Source organism: Sorex fumeus, unplaced genomic scaffold (assembly GCF_029834395.1).
Source record: "Sorex fumeus unplaced genomic scaffold, SorFum_2.1 ptg000048l, whole genome shotgun sequence".
Classification (NCBI taxonomy): domain Eukaryota; kingdom Metazoa; phylum Chordata; class Mammalia; order Eulipotyphla; family Soricidae; genus Sorex; species Sorex fumeus.
In genome coordinates this window covers 5,243,765-5,268,877 of record NW_026606105.1, presented here as the reverse complement: position 1 = coordinate 5,268,877, position 25,113 = coordinate 5,243,765, and the positions used below count along the sequence as shown (strand labels likewise).

The following is a 25,113-nucleotide window of genomic DNA, read 5'->3' as shown; positions in this document are numbered from 1 at the left end:
GCTTTTTCAAGCTGCAAGGAATCACTTGCATAGCAAGTTCTGAACGAGCCTTTATGGAATATGTACATTATCGCAGATGTGTCATGATCTGGATCATGGGAACGGGCACAGGTGGGGGGACTTTGCGATTGGTCTGAAGCAGAGAGGAGTTTCTGTGTTTAATGACAAACTGATCAGAAGGGATCTGGGTATGTTATGACATGAGGTGACAGTATCAGACTGTAGCCTGGAGGGAGGTAAGGAGCCAAGAAATTGCTCCCTGAACAATGAGGAGGCCAGCAAGCGAGAGGTGCCACAGAGATGTGCCAGAGCCTGTGAGGGACACTGGTGCAGCCCTGAACCCCGCGGGGGTTTTGTCTTGGGCTTCCACTTTGCCTCCAGATGACTCCAGGCAGGGCCCACGAGGAGTTGGGATGATATCTGGGATCCAACCTGTTGTGTTTTCCACCACCTCCTGTAGGAGAAGAAAGAAAACGGATCCATGTAGAAGCATCCTCATACCGTTTCCTTTCCTTGGACCTCACTTGGTTGTTTCCAAACCTCACATACAATCACGGGGGTGGGGGGACTCCAATCATACCCTCACCCAGAACAGAAACAGTCTGTCTTTCTCTTTCCTCAACTTCTCCTTCCCTGACCCACCATTCCCTGGTCATTTCCTTCCCTCATTCTCTTTTTTTCTGGCTTTTCCCAACACCAACCATTTACAGTGTATTTATACTATATATAAGTACATTTATATACATTTATATCTAAATATATATATATACATTTATAGCGTATTGACTCACATCAATGGTCTTTATTACCACTGTCTGCTGGGCCTCCTTGCAGGCCTTTTCTGCTGTCTTTATGTTTTCTGGTGTCCAATCAACATTGCTTAAGGCCATCACACCATCCATGGAACTGCCATGGGAGAGGGGAAATCGACAGTCACTAAGTGTTAACTAAAAGCTTTGACAAAACCTGAGTAGTGTGCCCTCACTTTTATCAGTTCCACTCTGGGTGAACTATAAGGGAAGATTTACAACTTGAGAAAATCATGAGCTTAGCAGAAGGAGAAATAACATTAGAACTCAGGGGTTAGAATTTTAATGAGAAAGAGGAACATCTGAAAGCCATGATGTCAAAGGCAGTCAAGGAATACTTTCATTTTTGCAGGGGTGGAAGCACAAATAGCAGTGCACGGGACTTACTCCCAGCTCTGCACTCAGGAATCACTCCTAGAAGTGCTCAGGGAACCCTCTGGGATGCCAGGAATCTAACCTGGGTAGACCGTGTGCGAGACAAATGCTTTACAGACTGTCATTTCTCTCCAGCCTAAAGGAATAATATCCAGCAATGTAAACTCATGAAATCGTATGAGAAATGGGATTAAGGTTGCTTGCACCAATGTATGTTTTTCTTAGAGTCTTTCATCAAAGTCTTAGAAAAGACTCATCCTTAAATAAGTAATGCCTCTTCCTTGAAAGTTAATAGTCTTGAACTGAACTGGGTTGTGCATGAGAATAAAAATGCAGACAAAGAATGTGTGCATACCCAATAAGAGAGGGAGAACAAAAGGGAATGCCCTGCCACAGAGACAGGGTGGGATGGGGGAGATGGGGGGTGGGAGGCATACTGGGATCCGTGGTGGTGGGAAATGGGCACCGGTGGAGGGATGGGTATTTGATCATTGTATAATTGAAACCCAAGCACAAAAATGTGTAAGTCTGCAACTGTACCTCATGATGTCTCACTATTAAAAAATTTTTTAATAAAATAAAAAAATTAAAATTAGCTGAAAAAAATATCCTTAGTTAAAATTACTTTAAGTAAGGGGACAATGTGGAGGATGGTAGGGACCTGGGGCCTGGAGTGGGATTGGTGGTAGAACATACGTGCCTGAAACAATAATACTATGAGCAAGTTTGCAAATCATGGTGTCTTAATAAAAAATAAATAAAAAGAAATTAAAAAAAAAAGAATGTGTGCATAAGGGATCTAACTTATAGTGGTCAGTTTCTCTGCTCTACTCTCCCAAATGACCACAGTGATATGGAAGAAATCCCAGATCCTGTCTTATGTCAGAACTTTGAGAAGTGAGATGCTGCCAGGACCAGAAGGGCATCCTGAAGAGCATCCTCTCTCACTGAGTTTGGCCAAAAGATACTTCATCTCCCCCACCCCCTGCCAAGTCCTCTGTAGGACCCCTCTGACAGATACTTTAGGCTCTTCCGGGATGACTCACTCTGTTGCCTCCTCCCCCAGTTCGTGGACCACATAGATGATGTCAGGGTAGCCCATGCAGCTGGAAATGTTGTTTCGGGGATAATAGAAGAGGAAGATGAGGCACATCTCATTGATGGTGCTGGGACCTCCCTGGAGAAGGAGAGAGAAACAGGAATGGAGAGACGAAGAGGCCAAGGGACGTAGAGGGAGAGACAGAGGCTTGCAGAAAGGAATTTGAATGGATCTTATGGTGATATTTACATAATCTTTGCCATCGTCTTTCCTTTCTCCTCCTCTATTTCAAACTTGTAGATAATTATGATGTTATTTCCAAAGAAGTATTCCCTCCCAGTGCTCACTTTTAGACTTGGTTTGAAGATGAAACAGGGCAATGGGAAACATAAGGCACATGTTGCCTTTCAGGGCCTGGAAGATACTACAGGAGGTAGTACATTCCTTGCATGCCTGGGACCCCAGTTTGATACCTGGCAACGAGTGATCCCATGATCATCAGAGTACAGTGCAGATGGTCCCCGAACATTGCCGGGGTTGTCCTGGTGGTTCCTAGAACTGCAGGGCCTGAGTAGAACTACATCCTTGAACCCTAGCATTGAGCACTCTATTCCGGTTGGCTGAGAATCCCCAGGAGTAATTAGAGAGCACCACTTGGGAGTTCCCCACTAATACGCCACCCACTTCTGGCCGCCACACAAAGAAAGAGTGAAATATTTCTCTTTTTTGAGTTTATAATTCCCCGTATCTACCTATGTAGAGCAGAATTCACTCACATGGCCCACATGCACAGTTTGTTGTAGCAGGACCATTGGGATTTGCCCATTGGATTCTCTTCTTGCATAATCTCCATGCTTCTCTCACCATGTCTGACACTTCCACCCTATACTGCAATCAGCTGGTATTTTATTCCTTAATAGCATACCGCTCCTTTCCGGTCTTACTAGCACTAAACCATTCTATATTTTTTCCTATTTGGTCCATTTAATTTCATTAAAAATTATTTAAGTCACTGTGTTTTATTTGCTCGAGCGGGCCCAGTAACGTCTCCATTGGAGACTTTGTTGTCACTGTGTTTGGCATATCGAATACTCTCCGTAGCTTGCCGGGCTCTCTGAGAGGGCCGGAGGAATAGAACCTGGGTCGGCCATGTTGGCCGCTTGCAAGGCGAACGCCCTACCGCTGTGCTATCACTCCAGCTTTATGGGGCTAGAGCGATAGCACAGCGGTAGGGCGTTCGCCTTACAAGTGGCCAACATGGCCAACCCGAGTTCGATTCCTCCGCCCCTCTTGGAGAGCCCGGCAAGCTACCGAGAGTATTCAATATGCCAAACACAGTAACAACAAAGTCTCTAATGGAGACATTACTGGGCCCGCTCGAGCAAATTGACGATCAACGGGAGGGCCTTTACCTTTACCTTTACCTTACTGTGTTTTATAATACTGCTGATTATAGGCCTTCTAGGCCTTCGTGTTTAGCATGTTCCAGATAACACCCTCCATCAGAGTGTCCACTTTCCTTCACCATTGTCCAAGTGTCAGTTTCCTCCACCCTCAAATGTTATTCCTCCCTTGTTCCCTCCTCTGTGGTAAGCTTCCTACTCAAGACCAGTTCTCAAGTTCCTGTTGCCTTCGGGAAATTTGTTACACCCCTACTTTCCTTCTGCACACTATGGGCTCTGATTAAAATAACAGCTGTTAACTCGAAGTTCCTTTCACAAGTCAGGCAAAACTATTGGTGTTTACCTTCACTCCAATCTTAGGAGATAGAAGTATTAGTGATGGCTTATGAGTTAAGATGCTAACATAATAAAGATGTTGAATAACTGGGGCTGGAGCAATAGCACAGCGGGTAGGGCATTGGCCTTGCATGCGACAAACCCTGGTTCGATTCCCAGCATCCCATATGGTCCCCTGAGCACCTCCAGGAGTGATTCCTGATTGCATAGCCAGGAATGACCCCTGTGCATCACCAGGTGTGAACCAAAAAACAAATAAACAAACAAAAATACACAAACCTGAAAAACTGACAGCCAAAAATAATATATCCTACTTGATTCCGTTTGAGATATGAGAGGTATAAAGGCCTTCCCTGACAAAAGCTGAATGAGGACACTAATTAAAAAAAAGATGTTGAATAACTTCTTAAAGTTAAGACTGTAGTGATGGTGTAGATATTCAGACCTGGGCTGTGGGATTTCAGCTCCATGCTGCCTTTCCATGATTGTAGTAAGTTATTGGCTGAGAAAGCAAGAAACCCTTGAACTTGCCTTAGAATTCTGGGGGTCTCAGAACCTCAGCAGTCAGTATGGGTGGATAATACCTAGGGTGAGGCTTCAGCTGGAAAAACTGTGATCCTTAGATAGCCAAGGCTGGGAGAAAGCTCTATTCTGGGGCAGTTTTTACTGTGGGGGAAATGTACTTACAAAAGTCAAGGAGTCTCTGTCCAGTGTTTGGTAGTGACATTGCACCAGCAATTCATCTCCCTATTCAGAGTGAAACACCATGGTAGAAGTGAGTCATAGAGGACTGTGGCCTGTCTTAGAACTTTCTGGGCTAATAATGAGGAACCCTGATCCTGACTGTCCCCCCACACAACCTCCCCCCAGCTTCAGTCACTCCTTCCCCAGGTCCCCACCGGTTTGATTTCCACTCGATGAGGTAAATCTCGAGTCTCCTGCAGATTGAAGTCATAGGCGTCATCTTTGCAGATTGTTCGATATTGAGTTCCATTCCTAGTGGGAGAGAGGAAGAGGAAAAGAGTTAGAGGAGAATGAAAAGAGCAGGGTATCTAGTATAATAAAGCAGCAATGTACAGGGAGAAAAGATACCCAGAAAGCACAAAAATCTCCTTTTGCTCTCTTGTTTCATTCATCTCTACTCCGGTTAGTTCTATTCCCTCCTAACTGCAATGAAGCACAACTATATGCTGTACAATACACAACTATTTATGATAGTTACTCCTAGGTGCAGATGAGAACTCTTTGAATTCATGCCTTCCCTTACCTGTACTGTACAGCCTGCAGTGATCGCCCAGCCAAATGGGTGTGGAGCAGGTAGCCATACACCTGTATGTCAGGTATTGAACCTCCATTCATCTGTGACAGGAGATACCTCGAGTTTGTGACAAGCATTCATCTGGCCCTGCTTCTTGGTTTTCTTCCCCTGACAGTTGGCATCTTCCTTTTAGGTCTGTCACCCACCCCTTTGCTACTCACTTTCTTTTTCAAACCCTTCTCCTTGTCCCCCCAACCCTTCCCTTCTTTGCATGTTCCAACTTAATCAACTTCCTGGAAGGCCAGGCTGCTGTCTTTCCCCATGTTTGGGGATCAGACTGAGCCTTGGAAATCAGACCAGTTATGTGGTGGGGAATAAAGAACCTCAGGGTGAGTGGGCCTCCCAGTGTCACCTCCACAAACTTCTCCGTCTTACACAGCCCATAGGACATGAAGGACTCAGCACCCGGGGGTAGGAAGTGGATGGGAAAAGTGTAGAAGCCGAGCTGGAGCACGCCCATGTCGTATTTGCGCAGCCGTGCTGTGTAGTACACTCGGATCCCCGAGGAGTCGTATATACCTGGTGCAGAAAGGACTGCTGATTCAGGCAGGAGTATGGGACAGGGACCAGGGGAACTGGGTATCTGGGGGTCTGAGAACTAAAGGAATCACCCAGCTCCCTAGACACTCCCCTCTGGTTCTTCCATGAATGCCCTTAGATGCTCACCAGCACGGTTGTGGAAGTTGCTGTAATGAATCTCCAGGCGGATCCACTGGGGGTCCATGGGTGTCCCGATAGAGATGCCCACATCATCTGGGAACTGGTAACTCTGTTGCAGGGGCAATCGGCAGCAAAAAGAACTGAGAACTGGCTGGATGCAGCCTTCCAGAGCATTTTTTTCCCTCCCATACCTACTGGCTTGGGCTGGAGAGATAGCATAGTGAGTAGGGAGTTTGCCTTGCATGTGGCTGACATGGCCAACCCATGTTTGATTCCTCCGCCCCTCTCAGAGAGCCTGGCAAGCTACCAAGAGTATCTCGCCTGCACGGCAAAGCCTGGCAAGCTACCCGTGATGTATTCGATATGCCAAACACAGTAACAACAAGTCTCACAATGTTACTGGGCCCGCTCGAGCAAATCGATGAACAATGGGAGGACAGTGACAGTGACAGTGACCTACCCTCTCACCAGCGTCCCATCAATCCAGTTACCATGTTCCTGATCACTGTTTCCCCCAGCCACCTCTTTCCCTCCTCAGGACTCACAGTGCCACCAACTGCCCAGCCCACGACGACCTGGGAGCAGAGGGAGAAGGCAGGGTCTGCCCCATAGCAGTCGCTGACACCCGTGGGGAGTGCACTGGCATTGCCGCAGGCATAAACCAGGATGTGGTGTACCATGCTCTCATCGTGCTCCACCAGCTTGGGCTCAAACTGTGTGGGGGAGGAGGGCAAGGCACACTCAGATCTTCGATGTCGATTCCCTTCTCCTCATTCTTTCACCCCAGAGAAAAATTTCTTCCTCCGTAAACCCACACTTCCCCATTTCTCATTCTCTCCCAGTTCCTCCCTTCCCTGATCTAGAATCTTCACTGTTCTCTTTGGTCTGTGTTAGCCCCCACATCTCTAACCCTAATTTGAAAGTGTAGCATTCTACTTCTAGTTTGGAACTTCCCAACACCTCTGTTCTTTTTCATTTGATTTTGCTTTTGTTTTCTCTTCTTTTCTTTCTTTCTCTGATGTTTCTATCAATGTTCTGAACCAACCATGCCCATGACCCAGCTCAGGCTTGACCACATCCTGCCATGCCATCCTACTCACCTACCTTGTAAATATGATGCTTCTCGTTAACAATGGGAAGAGGGAGGAAGGTGCAGGCATAAGTGGTGTCATCCTCTGGAATGAGGAACTGGAGAAGGAGACACAGAGTCTGAGCTGGGGTGTGTGTGTGTGTGTGTGTGTGTGTGCGTGTGTGTGTGTGTGTGTGTGTGTGTGTAGCGAGGATTCCACAGAACAGAAGAAGGGACAGATGGAAGGGGTTTCCTTCATTACTACTGTGGCAATCCTTGAGCTCACTGGAGGAAATCCTCAATCCTCTGCCCAAGGCATATACAAAGTTTGGGGTGGGGGGGGTGGGCAGGTGGGAATGCAGGCAGCTGGGTAGCATGTAAAGGCTTACATCTGTGAGCTCCAAGTCGTGGATGATGGTGTCCTCAGGCACTTTCAGGTCATCTGGGTGAACAATTTGTAGCAGAAAGATGGACTTCACAAAAGTCCGCTCCTGATCCAGCTTCAGAGTATCATCTAGACCATAGGCTGTCAGCACCCTCACTGTGTCACCCTGCAGAGACATGGACAGGAAGATGTTATGCCCACAAGCAGCTCTTGATTCTGCCTACACCCAGGACTCACACACACATGGACTGGCAGTGACTCCCTTAGAGGCTTAGAACTAGCCAGTTCTAGTTTGGCTTTAGAGTCCCATCAGCTAGAGATATGGAAGCATCCTCTTTTGAGAGGCATGTCCAGAGATGATAAATGGCAGAGTGAAACAGCAAGATTCTTGAAACCCTTGGGTAGGTGCTGAATCACAGTTGGTGCTGAATACAGAGTCACTCAGTGTTTCCAACGGTGAGATACTGACTTCTGGGGGCACCAGAATAGCATAGCAGGGTGGTAGAAGCCTTGGGTGAAGCTGTGGAACACATACTGTTGATTCTATTAAAGATAGTAGATTTCCAGGAGGCAGTAGGCCAAGTATGTCTAGGGATGTCTGCTCTACAAAGCTTCTGGATATCAAGAGATGGGAGGTGGTACGTGGAAAGCAGCACAGGAAAAGGGAAGAGAGAGAGAGAGAAAGAGAGAAAGAGAGAGAGAGAGAGGCAGAAGCAGAGACAGAGAGAGAGGTAGATAGAGACAGAGAGACAGAAAAAGAGAGACAGAGACAAAGACAGACAGGAAGATAAAGAGAAGAGATAAAAAGTCAGAGAGAGATAAAGACACAGAGAGAAAGAGGAAGAGATAAATACAGAGGTAAAAAGAGAGATAAAAAGAGAGAACAGAAAGACAAAAATAAAAGTACAGTGAGAGAGAGACAGAGGGATGGAGGGAGAGAGTGACATCACCCTAGAACCGTGTCTGTGGGCTGACTTCCTGAGATGTGTGGGCATTGCAGTTGCAACTAAGTCGTCACATCTCCCCAGTAGAAAAGATTCTTCCTCCACCCTGTTTTACCGCAATGTCTAGGTCATGAGGATCACAGGAGCGGAAAGGCCTGGAGAAGCGCATGGTGGTGTAGACTTCATCTTCTGTTATTCCCTGCAGGGTAGCATCCTGACTTCCATCTGCCTCTAGAGTGTTCTCATCCACCAGATGCTGATCCTGGGGTTCAGGGAAGGTCAAGAAGTAAACTCTGGGTGGGAACCCCTTGCAGTCATGACTTTGGAGCAGTAGTTTCTTTGGTTGCCCCCAAGAAACGGTTAGTTGAACTCCAAATTTATGGATCCAGATCTTGGGATGGAGCTTGGCATCAGGGATGGGTATGGGGAAAGTGAGAAGGAGGGAGGGACAGTACTTGGATGGAGCTTGCTTCATCACCTGATTTTGCACTTACTCTCCTATGTTCAATTTTATCTCTTTATACCCCAATATTCTCTAGTTCTGCTTCTCTAGTTCTTGAAAGCTCACCCATTCTCTCTACCATCTATAGCATCAATTTATCTTCTCTTATGGTCCTTACCTTTGATATATCCATATAAAAAGTGTAGTTTACAATTGCTATGTTTGGGATATGGGTGAATTAACTGCTGCTGGTTCATTCATAAACTTACCATCCACCTTAGAGTAAGGAATGTAAGGAATTGGGAACAATGTCTCATAACTCAAAACTATCTAACAATTGTAATCTATTTTCCTTTTGTTTGGGGGGCTACCATCAGTGGTTCTCAGGGCTTACTCCTGGATCTATGCTCAGGGAATTCTCCTGGTAGAGTTCTTAGAGCCATTTGGGGTACCAAAAATTAAACCTGGGTATGCTGCATGCAAGGTAAACACCATACACTCTGTACTATCACTTGGGCCCCACTTTTAAGCTAATATTAATGCTTTTTCTGCTACGAGGCCACTTCATGGATTAGTCTACTTGATTGGGCTCTGAGGAAAGTGAGGATAAAGAAGGTAACAGCAAGTTTGACATCTTCCTCAGGGACCTGCATTTGTGGACTGTCAGCTCAGATCTCCCAGTTGTTGTCTGGAGGACTGAGGTGAACCTCCCCTCAGACCACATCTGCAGGACCAGGTAAGCAGTTCCAAGTTCTCTGGGTGTGTGCTGGAGATGTTTGGTAAGTGTGCCTTCTTCCTGAATTCAGAACCATCCTCAACCAAGGGCAACTCCTTCCTCCTTGGAAGTCACCCTCAGACTTACCGAGAAATAGATGTTGCCGTCGGGCAAGACACCTCCAACAACCAGATCACTTCCTGCTCTTGTATAGCGATTGGTGACCCCCAAACCCACCCAGCCAGTTGTCCGGACCTGGAGCTCAAAAACAATGATCTCAGCCTCAAGGTCAAAGTCCCAGCGCAGGAAAATGACATTGGAAGAATCGAGAAACCTGGAATAGCGCAGTCGAGAGGTTGGGCCAATGCGGTTGCCTAGGGAGGGAACTGCCAGGGCAACAAGGAGGACCACCCTGGGGAGAAGGGCACAGGTCATGGCTCCTGGGGAGCAGAGTATCTCCGCTGTAGAGGAACACTTCAGGTGGGGGTTCTTATATGTGCTTCTGCCTGTGCCAGGCACGGAGCCACGGAGGAGGGACAGAAAGACTCCTCTGATCTGATAACTCCCTGAGTTCACACTGGTGCCACTTACATAACCGTGGGGGGTGTGTTCAGGAGAGGATGGAGGAGATTGCCTCTTGACAATTCAGCAGGGACCTGGCATGAACTCTCAGAAGTAAATAATTCAAACTCTTCTTCCCTAACCCCATGCCAGGGTCATTTCGACAGGGATTCTGCAGAATCAAATAGACTGGTGATGCCTGCCTCTCCTCCATTTTCTTTCTCTTGCAACCCACATCTGTGTCTTTGGATGCCTTTATTCTGACCTCTGGCCCTTGCTGTATCCCATCTGGGTCATATGGGGGTTGTATCTGTCTTTTCTGTATAGTAGTACACATCAGTGTCGTTGTCATGTGGGATGACACTTGCAAGTGTTTGCCTTTCAGCCTCCAGGTACAGCCCAGGAAGGAGACAATGAGGAAGTTGGGGGAAAGGCTGAGATTTCCATCTCCTGGAGGAATCTTTGCTACTAATCCCTGGAAGGACGTAGAGGTAAAGGAGCCTTAATCAGCTTTCCAGATGGGCAAAGCTCTGAGTTTGTATACCTTTCTTCTGCAGGAAGAAGGAGGTAAGGGGGGGCTAGGTGTTCATTTTCCTCTGGGACACCGTGTGTTTCACCCTTCCTCCCATAAGGTGTCTTCAGAGGAGTCAAAAAGCCTGTCCCTCCCCTGAGGTGTAGTCCATACCTTCAGCTACAAACTCAGTGATGTTGCAAAAACAAACAAAATTGCAGGAGTGTTGGAATGTCAGCACATTCCAGTTAGAAGGAACTTGACATTCACTTAAATTTGCCAAAGTTCCAACCCACTCACTTGTTCAGGAGAGGAAACGTGAAGCACCAAGGCGGAGGGAACATGAAACACATATCTTACTGGTGGCAGAGCTAACGAGGGTACCTAGGACCTAGGGTCTTGCCCCTGGCCAGTTGTTCTCCATCTTTCACTGAGGTCACATGTACACAAGGTACCCTAGTTGCCATGATCAATGGCTTGTCCTGGAGGAGGGAGTTGATGTAGACTGATTGTGTTACAGGGAGGGGAACAAAGTCTCCCTCTAACCCCAGAGTTCTTTCCTTCCAGTGCCTGGCACAGCTGATTCAACAAGAAATTTACTTCGTACACACCGCCCTATGTCCTTTCTCCATCAAGCAATAGGTCATTCCTAATATACAGCAAGGAAGGTCTTGGACCACCTCTCTGCATGTAGATTGTTTGGCCCCTTTCGGGTAGATGAGAGCTGGAATTTCTTCTTTTTTGTTGATTGGGTTCATTGAAGAAAGTGAGCACCTGCATGGTACTGGGCTGTGGTGGGAGGGAAAAAAAAACACATTTTCCGAGGGGGCTACCCAACTCTGAGCATGGCAGAGAAGGGCTTGAGCTAGGCAGCCAGCTGGAAGGAATGGGCTTACCTGAGCCCAGGTTGGGGGCGGAGCCAAGATAGAGGAGAGGCCAGGGGAGGTGCTGACCTTGAGGAACAGCAATCCAGGGAGAAGATAACAGGACTATCCCAGACACTGTGATCCCAATCGCATTTAAGGATTAAAGCCACGGGAGGGCATGGGCAGGAGATAGGACAACCAGCCCTGTAAACTGAGATGGGCCCGGGATCCCTTATCCTGCAAGGTCTAACCTAAGCTCTGTCCTCGAGAGAGAGGTCACGCAGGTGAGCTGAGGCCCAGGGATGCCATCTAGGAATTGGCTTCTGGTCCTAATTGCTTTTCTCTGGACTTGTCTCTTCTTCTTTCCTTTGGTTCCAGTTCCAGTTCCATACTCTCCCCTAGCCTCTTTTCTTTCAAGGCTTTCCAGAGTTTATTCTCTTTCCTTCCAGAAAATGATGATGTGGAGTAGAAATAAGCTAATCAGGCAGGTGACTTCATATACCTGATAGATATTTTGTGCATCTTGAAATCATGCGCATTCAAAACAGGGTGACAAGGAAATGATTGATGATGTGACTAAACAAGCAAAACTGTTCATAAGGACAGTCTATGGGTTTAAAGAGAATCAATAATCACACATTCGCTGCAATGAAGCTAATTATAGACTGCATTATGCCAACACCAATGATATTTAGACAGTCTGTCAAAATCATTTAAGTTGAAGTATATGTATTAAAACTTTGCCAGATAACTTAGGCCAGGTAGACATAACACTCTGAACACTGACTATAATATAGTCCCTCCCTTGCCTCTGGGTCTCCATATTGCTGTCTGTGAAATGATGAGGTATGAGAGATGGTAAAATACAGATCTTTGAAATCTAATCCCCTAGATTACTGGGATTTAAACTTCCTGGGGGCAAAGGAAGGCCTCTTATTATTGCTAAAACCTGATGAGAAACTTGTCATTTTTTATCTAAATTGATTGATTACTAGGTGATAAAAGAAAGCTACCGCCACTACCTATAAAAGAAAGCTACCTCCACTACTTCCACTTCCCAGCTGCCACCATGCTCCAGGCTGCTTTCCGAACACTTGGGCGGAGACTCATGCATGAATAGTATTAATAGTAATTAATGCTCCCATTTTAATTGAACTGGTAATTACCATTGCAATAATAGAGGTCAACTCTAAGTGCTTAGTCTCTGCCAAACTCTAGTAAAGAATTTTAATATTTATTTAGTTGTCTCTGACATAGAAGTCAGGATTCTATCTTCCTTAGTACATTTCTTTGGCACCTGCATCTTTCAAATGAAGAAACTGAAGCTAAGATTCATATAGCTTGCTAGAAGCAGCACTATGAGTTATCGAGGATTAGGTATTATAAACTAAGTCTCTCTCTACCTTCAGTTTAGTATTAAAAATTCTGTTCCTCAACAAAGGACAAAGAGAAAGAAAGCAGTGTTATTACTGAATGAGCTTTCCATCAGAAAGCGATGTCCCTTCAGGCCTGTAGGTAAGAGATGTTTCACCTTTCCCATCAGCTCACAGACAGCCATTAATGCATGTTCTCTGGTCACCAACGCTGGGCTTGAATGACAGGACATTTTGTCACAGAGCATAGCCATAGTCACTTGGAAATTGCAGCACCTTACTTGTGCTTGCTTACTGGGTTTTACAAAGGGTAAAAGAAACACTTGTCCCATCTTGATGACAGAAAATCCTTTTGCAACTTGGTACAATGAGTCTACTCTGCTTTAAGTGAAGCTAAGTTCCTCTTCTGCCACAGAATCTGGGAGTTAGGATTCTTTATTCCTCAGTACATTCCAAAAAGATGACTGAAGTCCCCTGAGAGTCATCCTGGGATTTGATGAAGGCAAGAGATTAGTTGATTATGATGAGATTTAATACATTTCAAAGAGACACAGAGCTTCTAAAGTGAAATAAATGAAAGAAAGAAAGAAGAGGTGTAGGATAACATGGCTTTGTCCTTTCTCCCTTGCCACAGGATCTTAGGTTTATCGGGTCACACCCATCAAAGTGCTCCTGAGTCACTCCCAATCTTTTATTTATCTGTAACCTCTTCTCTATGTTCTCTTCCCCAATCTGTTAATCAGCTTTTTCCCCTAATCAGATTCTGTTCATTTGGAAGGTCAGATCTTTCTAGGACACTGAACTTGTATTATAAGTTAATATTGCCTTTCTCCTTCCCTTATGTCTTCCAAATAGTTTGCTTTAGGGCAATGTTCTTTTGTATAGACACAAGAAGACAATATTATGCTTTGTAACTTGGGATTTCATTGGCTTCGAATTTTATTCATTCCCGGGCATCTGCTTTCTCAACTTAAGTCTCAGTTGCCCTCACTTCCTAGCGCCCTCCAAAACAGGGTCCCAACGAGGAACTGGATGGAACCAGGGCAAGTGGTAAGCTATGTGCTACCCTGGCATTGAGATAGGCCTGGCCAAAGTGCCACAATTCTTTTTTTTTTTATTGAATCACCATGAGAACAATCACAAAACCTTTCAGTTCAAGTCTCGGTCAGTCATACAGTGATCAAATACCTGTCCCTTCACCAGTGCACATTTTTCACCACCAAGAGCCCCAGTATACCCCCCTCCCACCCACCCTCTGCCTATATGGCAGATTTCCACTTTGCTCTCTCTTTATAAGTTGATCACATTCAATACTATGACAAAAGACCCAACATTATTATTTGGAATTTTCACCAATATTCAGACCTGCCAAAAAGACATCATTAGATGATTCGTTTTCTATTGCTGTTATGAAGAACGTAAGATGTCTTGTGGCCACAATAGCAGCCACGCAAATTTGGGTTTCTGATATTTTAGTAATAAACCTAGAGGGATTACTGCCAAAAGCCCTTGAGTTCCAAGATTGGTTTGTGTGCCTCTGGGATCATGATCGTTCAAAAGCCAGAGGAGGCGTTTGAGGGTGGTAACCCGGAGCATTGTCATGGCGGGGAGTAGGCTGATTCCATCCCCCATCCCACGAGGCCCCTCGTGCCTCATCAATGCAGTCTCATACCTGGCTGTTCATTAGTCTCTAAAATATGCAGGCCTCCATGCTGCCACTGCAAGGGGGGACAGACAGAGGGACAGACACCCTTCCCCTCCCAGGGCGGCATAGCACCATAGTTAAATGCACAGTCCAGATGCATTTCGGTTGGGCATTTATATTTTTCTCAGATTTTCCCACCACCATTCAAGCCTGTTTTTCAGGGACAAACGCTAGATCATTTATTTTCCATTGATCACTTTGCATATCAGGAAATGTTGTGTGGCACGCAGCTCAGAAAATAGCAAGTTTTCTTTGCAGCTGTGTGCTGTAAGATGGCACTGGGGGCGGGTTGTGTGCATGAATTCTGGAATCAGAGGTTGCCAGGGAACTGGGGCAGTCCCCATGCGACTTGGAAAATAGTCCTGGTGCCAGAGTAGCAGAGCCATGCTTGTAGAAGCTCATGGTCACTGGGATTCCATCAGGAGAAGGTGGGGAGACAACACCTACCCCATCTGGGACCTCCTGGTAATATCGGCTCAGAACGGGGCCTGGAGAATTCTCTGGAAGTTGTGGAGCCCACCAGCCGATTTTCTTCAATGCTGTGAGCTGTAATATGGCGCTGGGGGCGGGTTGTGTGCATGATTTCCAGAATCAGAGGTTTCCTGGGAACTGGGGCGGTCCCCATGCAGCTCGGAAAATAGTACATGCCACAATTCTTAACTATAAGTTAAGAGCTTGATCATGGACAAATGCTGTCATGATCCAAAAGTAACAATGAGATTAGGACCCTGCTAGAGATAGGAAAGACTAATCTGGCCTGAGCGCTGTAGTCTGAGATCGGGATGATCCCAGGAGAGCAATTCTTTAAGCTTAATGCATCTCTTACTGTGTCCATACAAAATAATTAATATTATGAATGCTTATATGTTTGTTGGACAAGGAGAGGAAAACCACACCCATGGAATTCCAGCCCTGGGTGGGTCGTCCTGCTAAAAGAGAATCTGTCCTAGAAGCAGTATTCCCTGAGGGGAAGAACTTTAGCCCTATTGATTGTGACCACAACTATGTGAAAGTCCAGCCTCTCAAGGTTTTGGGGATTTAACTAGACTGTAAGACTGGGCTGGGGGATCAAGATTAAGATCCAGAGCCAGGAAAGAGGGGTTCCAGTGTGGGGCCTGGGAGAGAGGAAGACAGGAGTGAATAGGGATGAGAATAGAATAAACAGCATCTGATCAATCAACCGGTTTGGCCCTCACTTCCTCCACCGTCTTCCCCGTGCCTGGGCCACCCCAACTTGGGGAGCGGCCCAGGCCCTCCGAGATCCTGGGCGGCCAGGGGAAGAGCTGTCGGGGCCACCCCCTGGCTGCCTTGGAGTTTTTTACAAAGAGGAAGAAGAAGAAGAAGAAGAAGAAGAAGAAGAAGAAGAAGAAGAAGAAGAAGAAGAAGAAGAAGAAGAAGAAGAAGAAGAAGAAGAAGAGAAGGAGGAGGAGGAGGAGGCGGAGGAGGAAAGAGGAAGTAGAGGAGGTAGAGGAGGAGGAGGAGGAGGAGGAGGAGAAGAGAAGAAGGAGAAGGAGAAGAGAAGAAGAAGGAGAAGAAAGAAGGAGAAGGAGGAGGAGGAGGAGGAAGAATACCATCTATGGGTGTGTTTCTCTTTTTCTTAGTCCCATAACCATACAAACATTCATCTTAATTCTACTTCTTAATAATATTAGTCATTTTGTATGGACACAGAAAAAGATACATTAAGCTTATAGTATGGCTGTCCTGGAGACATCTTGCTATAGATCTCAGACTACAGTCCTCAGGCCAGATTAGTCTTTCCTAACCGTAGCAGAAATCCAGTTGTTACTTTTTGGATCGTGACAGAATTTGTCCATGACCATGCTCTTAACTTATAGTTAAGTATTATGGTGCTTTGGCCTGGCCCATCTCAATGTCAGGGTAGCTCACAGCTTGCCTTGGGTCCATACAGTCCCTCATTGGGACACTGCTATTGGGGTGTTAGGAACTAAGGGCAACTGAGGCTTGAGTCAAGAAAAAAAGATGCCCAGAAGTGAATATTATTTGTAGTCAATAAACTCCCAAGTTAGAAAAGCAGAGCATTAACTGTCTTCCTGTGTCTATATTAAAAAGAACATTGCTCTAAAGTCACTATGCAAAGGACATAGGAGAAGAAAAAAGCAATATTTCACTTACAAATACAAATCCACTGTCTTAGAAGGATCTGACCTTACAAGTTAACAGAGACTCATTAGGGGATAAAGGGGATTGACCCATTGAGGAAGCAAAGAACAGAGAAGAGGTTACAGATAAACAGAGTAATGGGAATGCCTCAGGAGCACTGTGATGGGTGTAACCCAATACACCTAAACTCCCTTTGGCAAGGGAGAAAGATATACCAATGTTATCCTACAGGTGCCCATTGCCCACAAGAGTCATGCTGCATCCTCTACACAGGTTATGCATGAGTGGGGGCAATGTCTTTCTTCATTTGACAAGCATGGGTTGCTTGCCTGGAGTTAGTTTCATCCTTTGCTAAAATTGAGGTCTCTGCCATTCTAGAAATGACTGGTATGGTGTTGAGAGGGGAGAGGGTCAGCCACATGCAAGTAGAAACTCAGTGAATGTGGGCGCACATGTGGGAGTGTGTATCAGCTGAGGGGAAACAGGAAAAGCATGCTCCAGGCTGAGGTCGGAGCCACAGCCAGAGCAGAGGAGACATTGAGTTTCCGGAAGAGCCATTTCCTTCTGTGTTTCAGACCCAGGTAGTGTCAACCACTGCATATCTCCTTTTGAGCCGGATCCTGCTCTTCTGCTTGGATAACTGCTTCCCACTGGCTGCTGAGAAGGTCCTGAAGGCCTGGGAATGGGGCCTTTTCCTGTTGTCTGGAGCTGGATGCTTCTGGCTACCTTGTGCACAGGTCAGATGCCAGAAAGACAAGACCACCCATTAGCTCAGTAGGTTGAGAGAGGGTAAGAGGCATTTGATCTTAGAGCACCCATAGGCCCAGAAGGTCTCCTTGCTTCCAGCCTTGCCTCGGGCAGGCATGGGCCCTCACCCCAAGGAAATGCTCCTGTTCCTGTTGGTCTCCTGTTATGTTAGCCATAGAAATGCCTTTATCTTATTTTTTTTCTGGATCACACTCTGTGGTGCTCAGGGATTACTCCTGGCCATGCACTCTGGGGACATTTCTGGTGGGCTCAGGGGACCATCTGGGATGCAGAGATCAAACCCGGGTTGGCTACATGCAAGGCAAGCCCCTCACAATCCCTCATCCGCCCCATCCATTGTAAGATAGCTCAGTCCTCTTTAAAGAAAATGCCTCTCTAACACTGGACTCAGTTGGCTATTCTGGGAAGGTTGTTATCTTCTGTACCTGCAGCCTGGCCTGGCTGTCTATGTGTTTCAGATGCCAGCTTTGTAGACCAAAATCCCAGATGGATCCTGGCCCCTTCAGGACAGGCTGTGACCCTGCAGTGCATCCTGAAGGACACCCAGTACCCCTGGATGGGCTGGTATCAGCAGGATCTCCAGGGGCAACTCCAGCTGCTGGCCATGCTGCGGAGCACTGGAGACACAGAGAAGATATCCTTGTCTGATGCCAACTACCAGCTCACTCGGAGCAGTGACACTGAACTGAGGCTGCAAGTGACCAACGTGACGCAGAGCAGAACCCTGTTCTGCACCTGCAGCAAAAACACAGTGAGAAGCCGGCACTGAATAGATGAATAAAAACTCCCTGGTTTCCTAACCACAGACCCAGGTCCCCTCCACTGCCCTGGTAACACTCCCTACCCTGCTTCCTCTCGCCCAGAAGCTCCCCCTTCTGGCCTTTTTCACTGTGAGGAGACTCTTGGGCCACTGCCTCTCAGCCAACACTCTGCTGGGACTCCACAGAGCTTTCCCTGAAGGCTCAGGGGAGGTGGGCTTAGGTACAGATCTTGCAAACTTTGGGAAAGATTCTATCTCCCCTGGGCCAGGGAGATAGTACAGGGCTCCTGGTATTTGTCTGACCTGGGTTAGACCCTTGACCATTGTTAACAGTAGTCCTGGGGGCCCTGGAAGTTGGCTTAGTGTGTCCCAGGAGGCCCCTAGCACTGCAATCTCAGGCCCTAATAGTGAGCCACTTTCTTATATCAGGGAATGGAGATCAAAAGAGAATTGGAGTGTGGGTTGGGCATTAGGGAGAGGGAGTTTCAAAGGCCCTGTCTGTTCTCTCTCTCCTTTTGGGTGCTATGGTTTGCAATAGAGGCCTTGAGTGGCAATCATGTTCAGTCTATAGTCTACTTTCAGCATGCATCTCCCATCCTGAGAGGACCCTCCCAACACCTTTATTTGGTGCTCCCTTTTCTATCTGAGCTGCCTTTTCCCCTAGCATGTGTGGCTGGCCTCCAAGCCATGGAGTGAAACTCCTGGTACTTATCTTGGCTATTCTTGGGTGTTAGTCTCCTATTTTGTTACTTTATGTTCCCCAGATGAATGCAATCTTTCTATGTCTGTCCCTCTCTTTCTGACTCATTTCGTTTAGCATGATACTTTCCATGTAGTGCCACTTGTATGTAAATTTCATGGTGGGATGGGGGGATGGGTAGTGGGAGGGATAATGGGATCAGTGGTGGTGGAGAATGGGTACTGGTGGAGGGAGGGGTACTCGATCATTGTATAACTGAAACACAAGCACAAAAATTTGTAAGTCTACAACTGTACCTCATGGTGTTTCACTAATAAAAATAAAATTTTTTTAAAAAAAGGCCCTGTCTGGAGTGTGTGTGCAGGAGCCACTTAGCTCAGCGTTGCTGGCAAAGCTGGTGGTGAGGGAGGAGATGGTTCCACGAGGGGGCGCCCTCTGCCCACAGATCTGCACAAAACGGGCTTCCATTTTTTGTCACCTCCCTTTGTACACCAGGAGCTCTGGAAATGAGGCCTGCCATTTTACATACCATTGGTTGAGCTGGGCCCTGGCTAGTCAGGCTGTGCTGGGTGCCCCCTCCACCATCCTCACCCAGGGTTTCACATACCCCACGATTTCCAATAATCACTGTCATGTGCTCTCAAGACACAGGGTCTTCCAACAGTCATCTGTGATCTCGAAAAGGGTTTTCCTTTCCTAGATCTAGCTGGACTGTAGAATAAAGTAACTAGAAACATGTGTCTACAATGATTCTTGAATTGCCATGAATTGCCACAACTCACACGTCCTGTGTTGAGAACAAAATAAACATTTAGGGAAAAGAGACCCTTTGGGGCTTGATGAAGTCACAGATGTCAGAACTTTCTACAATATGCAGATAGTAGAGGTCTACTTCTTTTTGAGAGGGGGACACGTAGGCAAAGTAGAAGCTGTCTGGGATCCGGGGAGATGAGGGACAAGTGAAAGGTGAACAAATGCCTTGGAGTGGAGTGTGGACTCAAGTAAGAGGATCTGACGCCAGGGGGCAGAAGTGATCTGAGTGGCTCAGCTGACACTGACTTGAAATTGTGACCAGCTCATTGTATGCAGACTTCCGGGAGATTCTCCCCAGTTCATCTTTTTTTTTTTTCTCCTGCCCAACAATTGACTCTAGATTTTAAAACATGCAGCTCCAGATGGCAGACTAACCACCTGAATTATCTTGCTTAAAAATGAGCAGGAGGGCTGGAGAGATAGCACAGCGGGTACCGCGGGTAGGGCGTTTTCCTTGCACGCAGCCGACCCGGGTTCGATTCCCAGCATCCCATATGGTCCTCTGAGCACCGCCAGGAGTAACTCCTGAGTACAGAACCAGGAGTAACCCCTGTGCATCGCCAGGTGTGACCCAAAAAGTAAAAAAAAAAAATGAGCAGGAGCCAGGAACTTTGGTTTTTACTCATTTTTTTTATCAATGATGCTTAGTGTTCACTTGATCACTTGACTTCCTGTTAATCATCGATTTGCTTGAGCGGGTGCCAGTAACGTCTCCATTTGTCTCTGTCGCATGCTAGTGCAGCCCAAAGGCGTCTGTTTGTTCTAGGAACACGAAGAACCTTAAACCGATCGTTCATGGTCTTGGTGAAGAAGTCTGACCATCTGGTAGGTGGGCGGCTACGCGGTCTTTTGACATCCCGTGGAATCCAGTCAGTAACAGCTCTAGTCCAGCGGTCGTCTTTAAATCTCATTACATGACCAGCCCATCTGATTTTTGACGCCTTGGCAAACGAGACAGCGTCCCTGATTCTTGATCATCGACAGAGGTCGAAACTCCGGATTCTTTCTCTCATTTGAGTGAAACGTGATATTCCAAGCATAGCTCTTTCAATTCGTCTTTGGGAGACCCGAATAGTGTTCTCATTCTGTTTGCTTAGGGCCCAGGTCTCTGAGGCATATGTTAATGCAGGAAGAACAGTGGAATCAAAGTGATGTGCCCGGAGCCAGAGGTTCTTTGTCCTCTTAGTTATTTCTTCGAAGCTCTTGAAGGCGTTCCAAGCTGCTCTTTTCCTCCTATGCAGCTCGGGTGCCAGGTCATTTGTCATGTTAACTTCTCGACCTAGGTACACATAACTGTTGCATTCAGAGATGGTCATTCCATTGAGAGCGAATGGAGCATCAGGAATGAGGCTGTTCCTCATAAACATTGTCTTTGTAAGATTCAGCTGTAGTCCGGCCTTTCCACACTCACGGTCGAAGTCAGCCAGCATTTGTGCCGCTTGGCTAATGTTTGGTGTTGTTAAAACAATGTCATCAGCAAAGCGGAGGTGGTGTAGTTGCCGACCATCTATCTTCACTCCCATTCTTTTCCATTCCAGTAGTCGCATGATGTTCTCAAGGGTGGCACTGAAGAGTTTTGGTGAAATGGTATTACCCTGCCGAATCCCTCTCTTGACATCAACGATTACTTCTTTGTAGAATGGTGAGATCCTGGTACTGAATCCGCAATACAGCTCACGGAGGATCTTGATGTATTGGGCTTGAATGCCCTGATTGGCTAGGGCTTCAATGACCGCTTCCGTCTCAACAGAATCAAAGGCCTTCTTTAAATCAATGAACGTTAAGCAGAGCGGCATCTTGAACTCCCGAGAAACCTCGGTAAGCTTGGTTATCATGTGGATATGGTCGATGGTGCTGAATCCTTTGCGGAACCCAGCCTGCTCGCATGGTTGTCCTTCATCTAGTGTTCTGCTAATCCTATTTAGGATGACTTGAGTGAACAACTTGTAGATGACAGACAATAGGCAGATCGGGCGATAGTTGCCAATGTTGTACATGTCTCCCTTCTTGTACAGTAGTACAGTCCTGCTGGTTTTCCAGTGGGATGGAAACTTGCACTCAGACAGGTTTTTACTCATTTTTCTTTATCAATGATTCTTAGTGTTATGAATTGAATTATACATTCCCCCCCCACACACACACACATTCTTTTTTATTGAATCAATTTAAGCTGCAGTTACAAAGCTTTCATGTTTGAGTTTCAGTCATACAATGATCAAACACCCATCCTTCCACCAGTATACATTTTCCACCATCAATATCCCCAGTATTCCTCCTCCACCCTATCCCACCCCTTTACCTGCCTCTATGGCAGACAATTTCCCTCTTACTCTCTCTCTCTACCTTTGGGCATTATGGTTTGCCATACAGACACTGAGAGGCCATCATGTTCAGTCCTTTATCTACTTTCAGCACACATTTTCCACCCCGAGGGATCCCTCCAACCATCATTGACTTAGTGATCCCTTCTCTATTCCAGCTGCCTTCTCCTCCAGCTCATGATGCAGGCTTCCAACTGCACACACACATTCTTATTTAGAAGTCTTAAGCCCAAATGTTATGGTATTTGGAAATAGGGCTTTTTGGAGATCATTATGTTTAAAGTTTGAGTATGGGAAATCAATCATGAAAATAGTTCCCTTATAAATGACATTTAAGAGCTTGCTTCCTCTCCCATCTCATGGAAAGACACAGACAACAGTAGGATGACATTAGTTTGTTCGTTCTCCCATTCTGCAGGGAGCGTAGGTTTATTGGGTTACACCCATCAAAGTGCTCCTGGGGCATGTCCATTCCTCTATATTTATCTTTAACTTCTCTGTGCTCTACCTCTATTTCCCCTATCTGTTAATCCCCTCTATCCCCAAATCAGACCGTGTGATGGTCAGATCTTTCTAAGGTCTCTGGATTTTGTATTTGTATGTGAAATATTGCTTTTCTCTTTCCCTTATGTCCTTTGCATAGTTTACTTTAGAGCAATGTCCTTTTTGTATGGACACAGGAAGACAGCTAATGCTATGCTTTTGTAACTTGGGAGTTAATTGGCTCCAAATAATATTTACTCCTAATCATCTCTCATATTTACTCGATTTAAGCCTCAGTTGCCCTTAGTTCATAGTACCCCAAAATCAGGGTCCCAACGAAGGGATTGGATGAACTCAGGACAAGCTGTAAGCTACCCCCTGGCATTGAAATGGGACAGACCAAGAACCATAAAACATAAGTTAAGAGCATGGTCATGGACAAATTTTCATGACTCAAAGAGAAGTGACTGTACAAGGACCCTGCTTTAGGACCCGCTACTTAGGAAAGACTAAACTGTCCTGAGGACTGTAGTCTGAGATCTATAGCGAGATGTACCCAGGAGAGTAACTCTTTAAGCTTAATATATCTCTCACTGTGTCCATAAAAAATGACTAGAAAGATTATTAGGAAGTAAATTTAATATGACCATTTAAATGCATATGGACTAAGGAAAGGAGAAATAAACCCTTAGATGAAATTCTGCCCTTGAAAAGATCTCCTAGCAGGATGGGAACTTTGTCTTGGAAGAAACTTCCCTGGAAGTAAGGGAAGGACTTTACATGTGTTGATTGTGCTATCTAACCTGTGGGTATTTGCTAGTCTGAATTCTGGGGAATTGGGTTGATGACTAAGACTGTGACTGGGGGGTGGGGTGGGGATGGGGTGAGAGACTAGCTTGAGGGACAGGAGGAAACTGGAATGGGGGTGCAGTGAGACTGGAATAGGCATTCAGGGAGAATGGAATAAATGGCAGGAACAAGATTGGAATAAATGGCGAGATTTCTCACCAACCAGCTTGGCAGCCCTATTCCCTCCCTCCCGCAGGCCGGGGTGGGGAAGCAGCTCATGTCATTGAATGCACATGACGAGAGCCCACACATATCTTTAAAACACACACAGACCACCATCTGCAAGGCAAGAAGAAAGTGCTATTTGATGAACCATTCTGTTAGTACTTTAATAGTGGACATCCCACTACATAAGCTGCACAGTCTAAGGCAGTGCATGGCAGCCTTGGTCGATGTACAATACTCAGGGGATCAGAATTTTGGGTTCTGGGGGTGCCCTGAAGAAAGACAGTCATCACCAGAGCTAAAATCTCCGTTACTGTCACCATACAGTCCATTCTCTGCCAAAAATAACCACCATTTATTTTCACCTCCTTTTGCCCTTCCCCTCAGATCCCAAACAAAGGACAGGTCATCAATACCAGGCATTGGTTTCAATCACTCTCTGCGAAGTGTTGATAGAGAATACCTGACAAGTTCCTGAGGGTAAGAGCAGTGGTGAAGGGAAGTTCCAGTATACTTGTGATAGTGGCCTTTGGATATTTGGAGTCCCAGTCCTCATTCCTCCAGGATGGTTTTTCTGATTACACCATCACTAGGAAGATCACAATCAGCTACTGCAAAGAGACAATTATGGAGGAGATGGCAAGCTGGGAAGGCTCTGGACCATCTTCTCATAAAGGAGAGCCACGTCCCTTTTCTGGCAGCTCTGAAAGCAGAGTCAGAGGATGGAGTGATGGAGAATATTGTTGCTCTGATGAGACCCTTCCTGCCCAGTGCCTGAAAGCTCCCTAAAGACTTCCCAACTGCAATTCCAACTTCTGGGGCCAACCATTATGACATAAATCCATTGTCTAGATCTTGGGTTTCATAATGATAAAACTAATGGTAGGGGCCTCTAACAAGGCTTTATCAATGATGTTATTTCTTCATTATTCAGGTAGGAATACCGATTTATGTATGGCATTTGAGTCTCCTGTCTTCACACCATACATAATTTTCAAGTATATTCAACCTAAGTTTCTTTCTTTCTCATTTTACTTGACATCTTCATATTTACTAAGGATTAACACTTGGAAAATCAAATATGAAGCAGTATAAGAATTATAGAAGAGTTTACATCAACTGTAGTAACTAAATTATGTCCTGTTGTTGAGACACCATATATTAAGGTAAAGGTAAAGGCCCTCCCGTTGTTCGTCGATTTGCTCGAGCGGGCCCAGTAACATCTCCATTGGAGACTTTGTTGTTACTGTGTTTGGCATATTGAATACGTCATGGGGAGCTTGCCAGGCTCTGCCGTGCGGGCGAGATACTCTCGGTAGCTTGCCGGGCTCTCCGAGAGGGGCGGACGAATCGAACTCGGGTCAGCCATGTTGGCTGCGTGCAAGGCAAACGCCCTACCGCTGTGCTATCGCTCCTATTCAGTTTTCATGTGACAGAAATTCTGCCATAGATGTTTAATGAAATAAAATTAGTGTCTGTGCAAAAAAAATTGATCATTTTTTATTTTTGACATATTGAGATTTTCATCTTCATTGTGATATAAGATTTGTTCTCCCTTACAGAAAATTTCAGAAACATGCCTTCAGTGCTTTAATTTGTAGTTTTAAAATTGTTAAATT

At 46.0% G+C, this 25,113-nt stretch overlaps 2 protein-coding genes across 2 annotated transcripts; one reads left to right on the top strand and one right to left on the bottom strand.

The window, feature by feature from the left end:
* Positions 1–214: 214 nt before the first annotated feature.
* LOC130032397 (putative DBH-like monooxygenase protein 2) lies at positions 215–9,930 on the bottom strand. Its single transcript, XM_056123954.1, has 13 exons — positions 9,643–9,930; positions 8,454–8,600; positions 7,399–7,560; positions 7,045–7,128; positions 6,486–6,653; positions 5,953–6,049; positions 5,633–5,814; positions 5,230–5,321; positions 4,862–4,958; positions 4,650–4,709; positions 2,231–2,361; positions 792–906; positions 215–454 (listed from the first exon to the last, which is right to left on the bottom strand). The coding sequence occupies exons 1-13, from the start codon at positions 9,928–9,930 to the stop codon at positions 215–217; spliced, it is 1,863 nt and encodes a 620-aa protein (XP_055979929.1).
* A 7,387-nt stretch (positions 9,931–17,317) lies between these two features.
* LOC130032396 (uncharacterized) lies at positions 17,318–24,283 on the top strand. Its single transcript, XM_056123953.1, has 4 exons — positions 17,318–17,372; positions 17,862–18,165; positions 18,500–18,620; positions 24,059–24,283. The coding sequence occupies exons 1-4, from the start codon at positions 17,318–17,320 to the stop codon at positions 24,281–24,283; spliced, it is 705 nt and encodes a 234-aa protein (XP_055979928.1).
* The last annotated feature ends 830 nt before the right edge of the window (positions 24,284–25,113 follow it).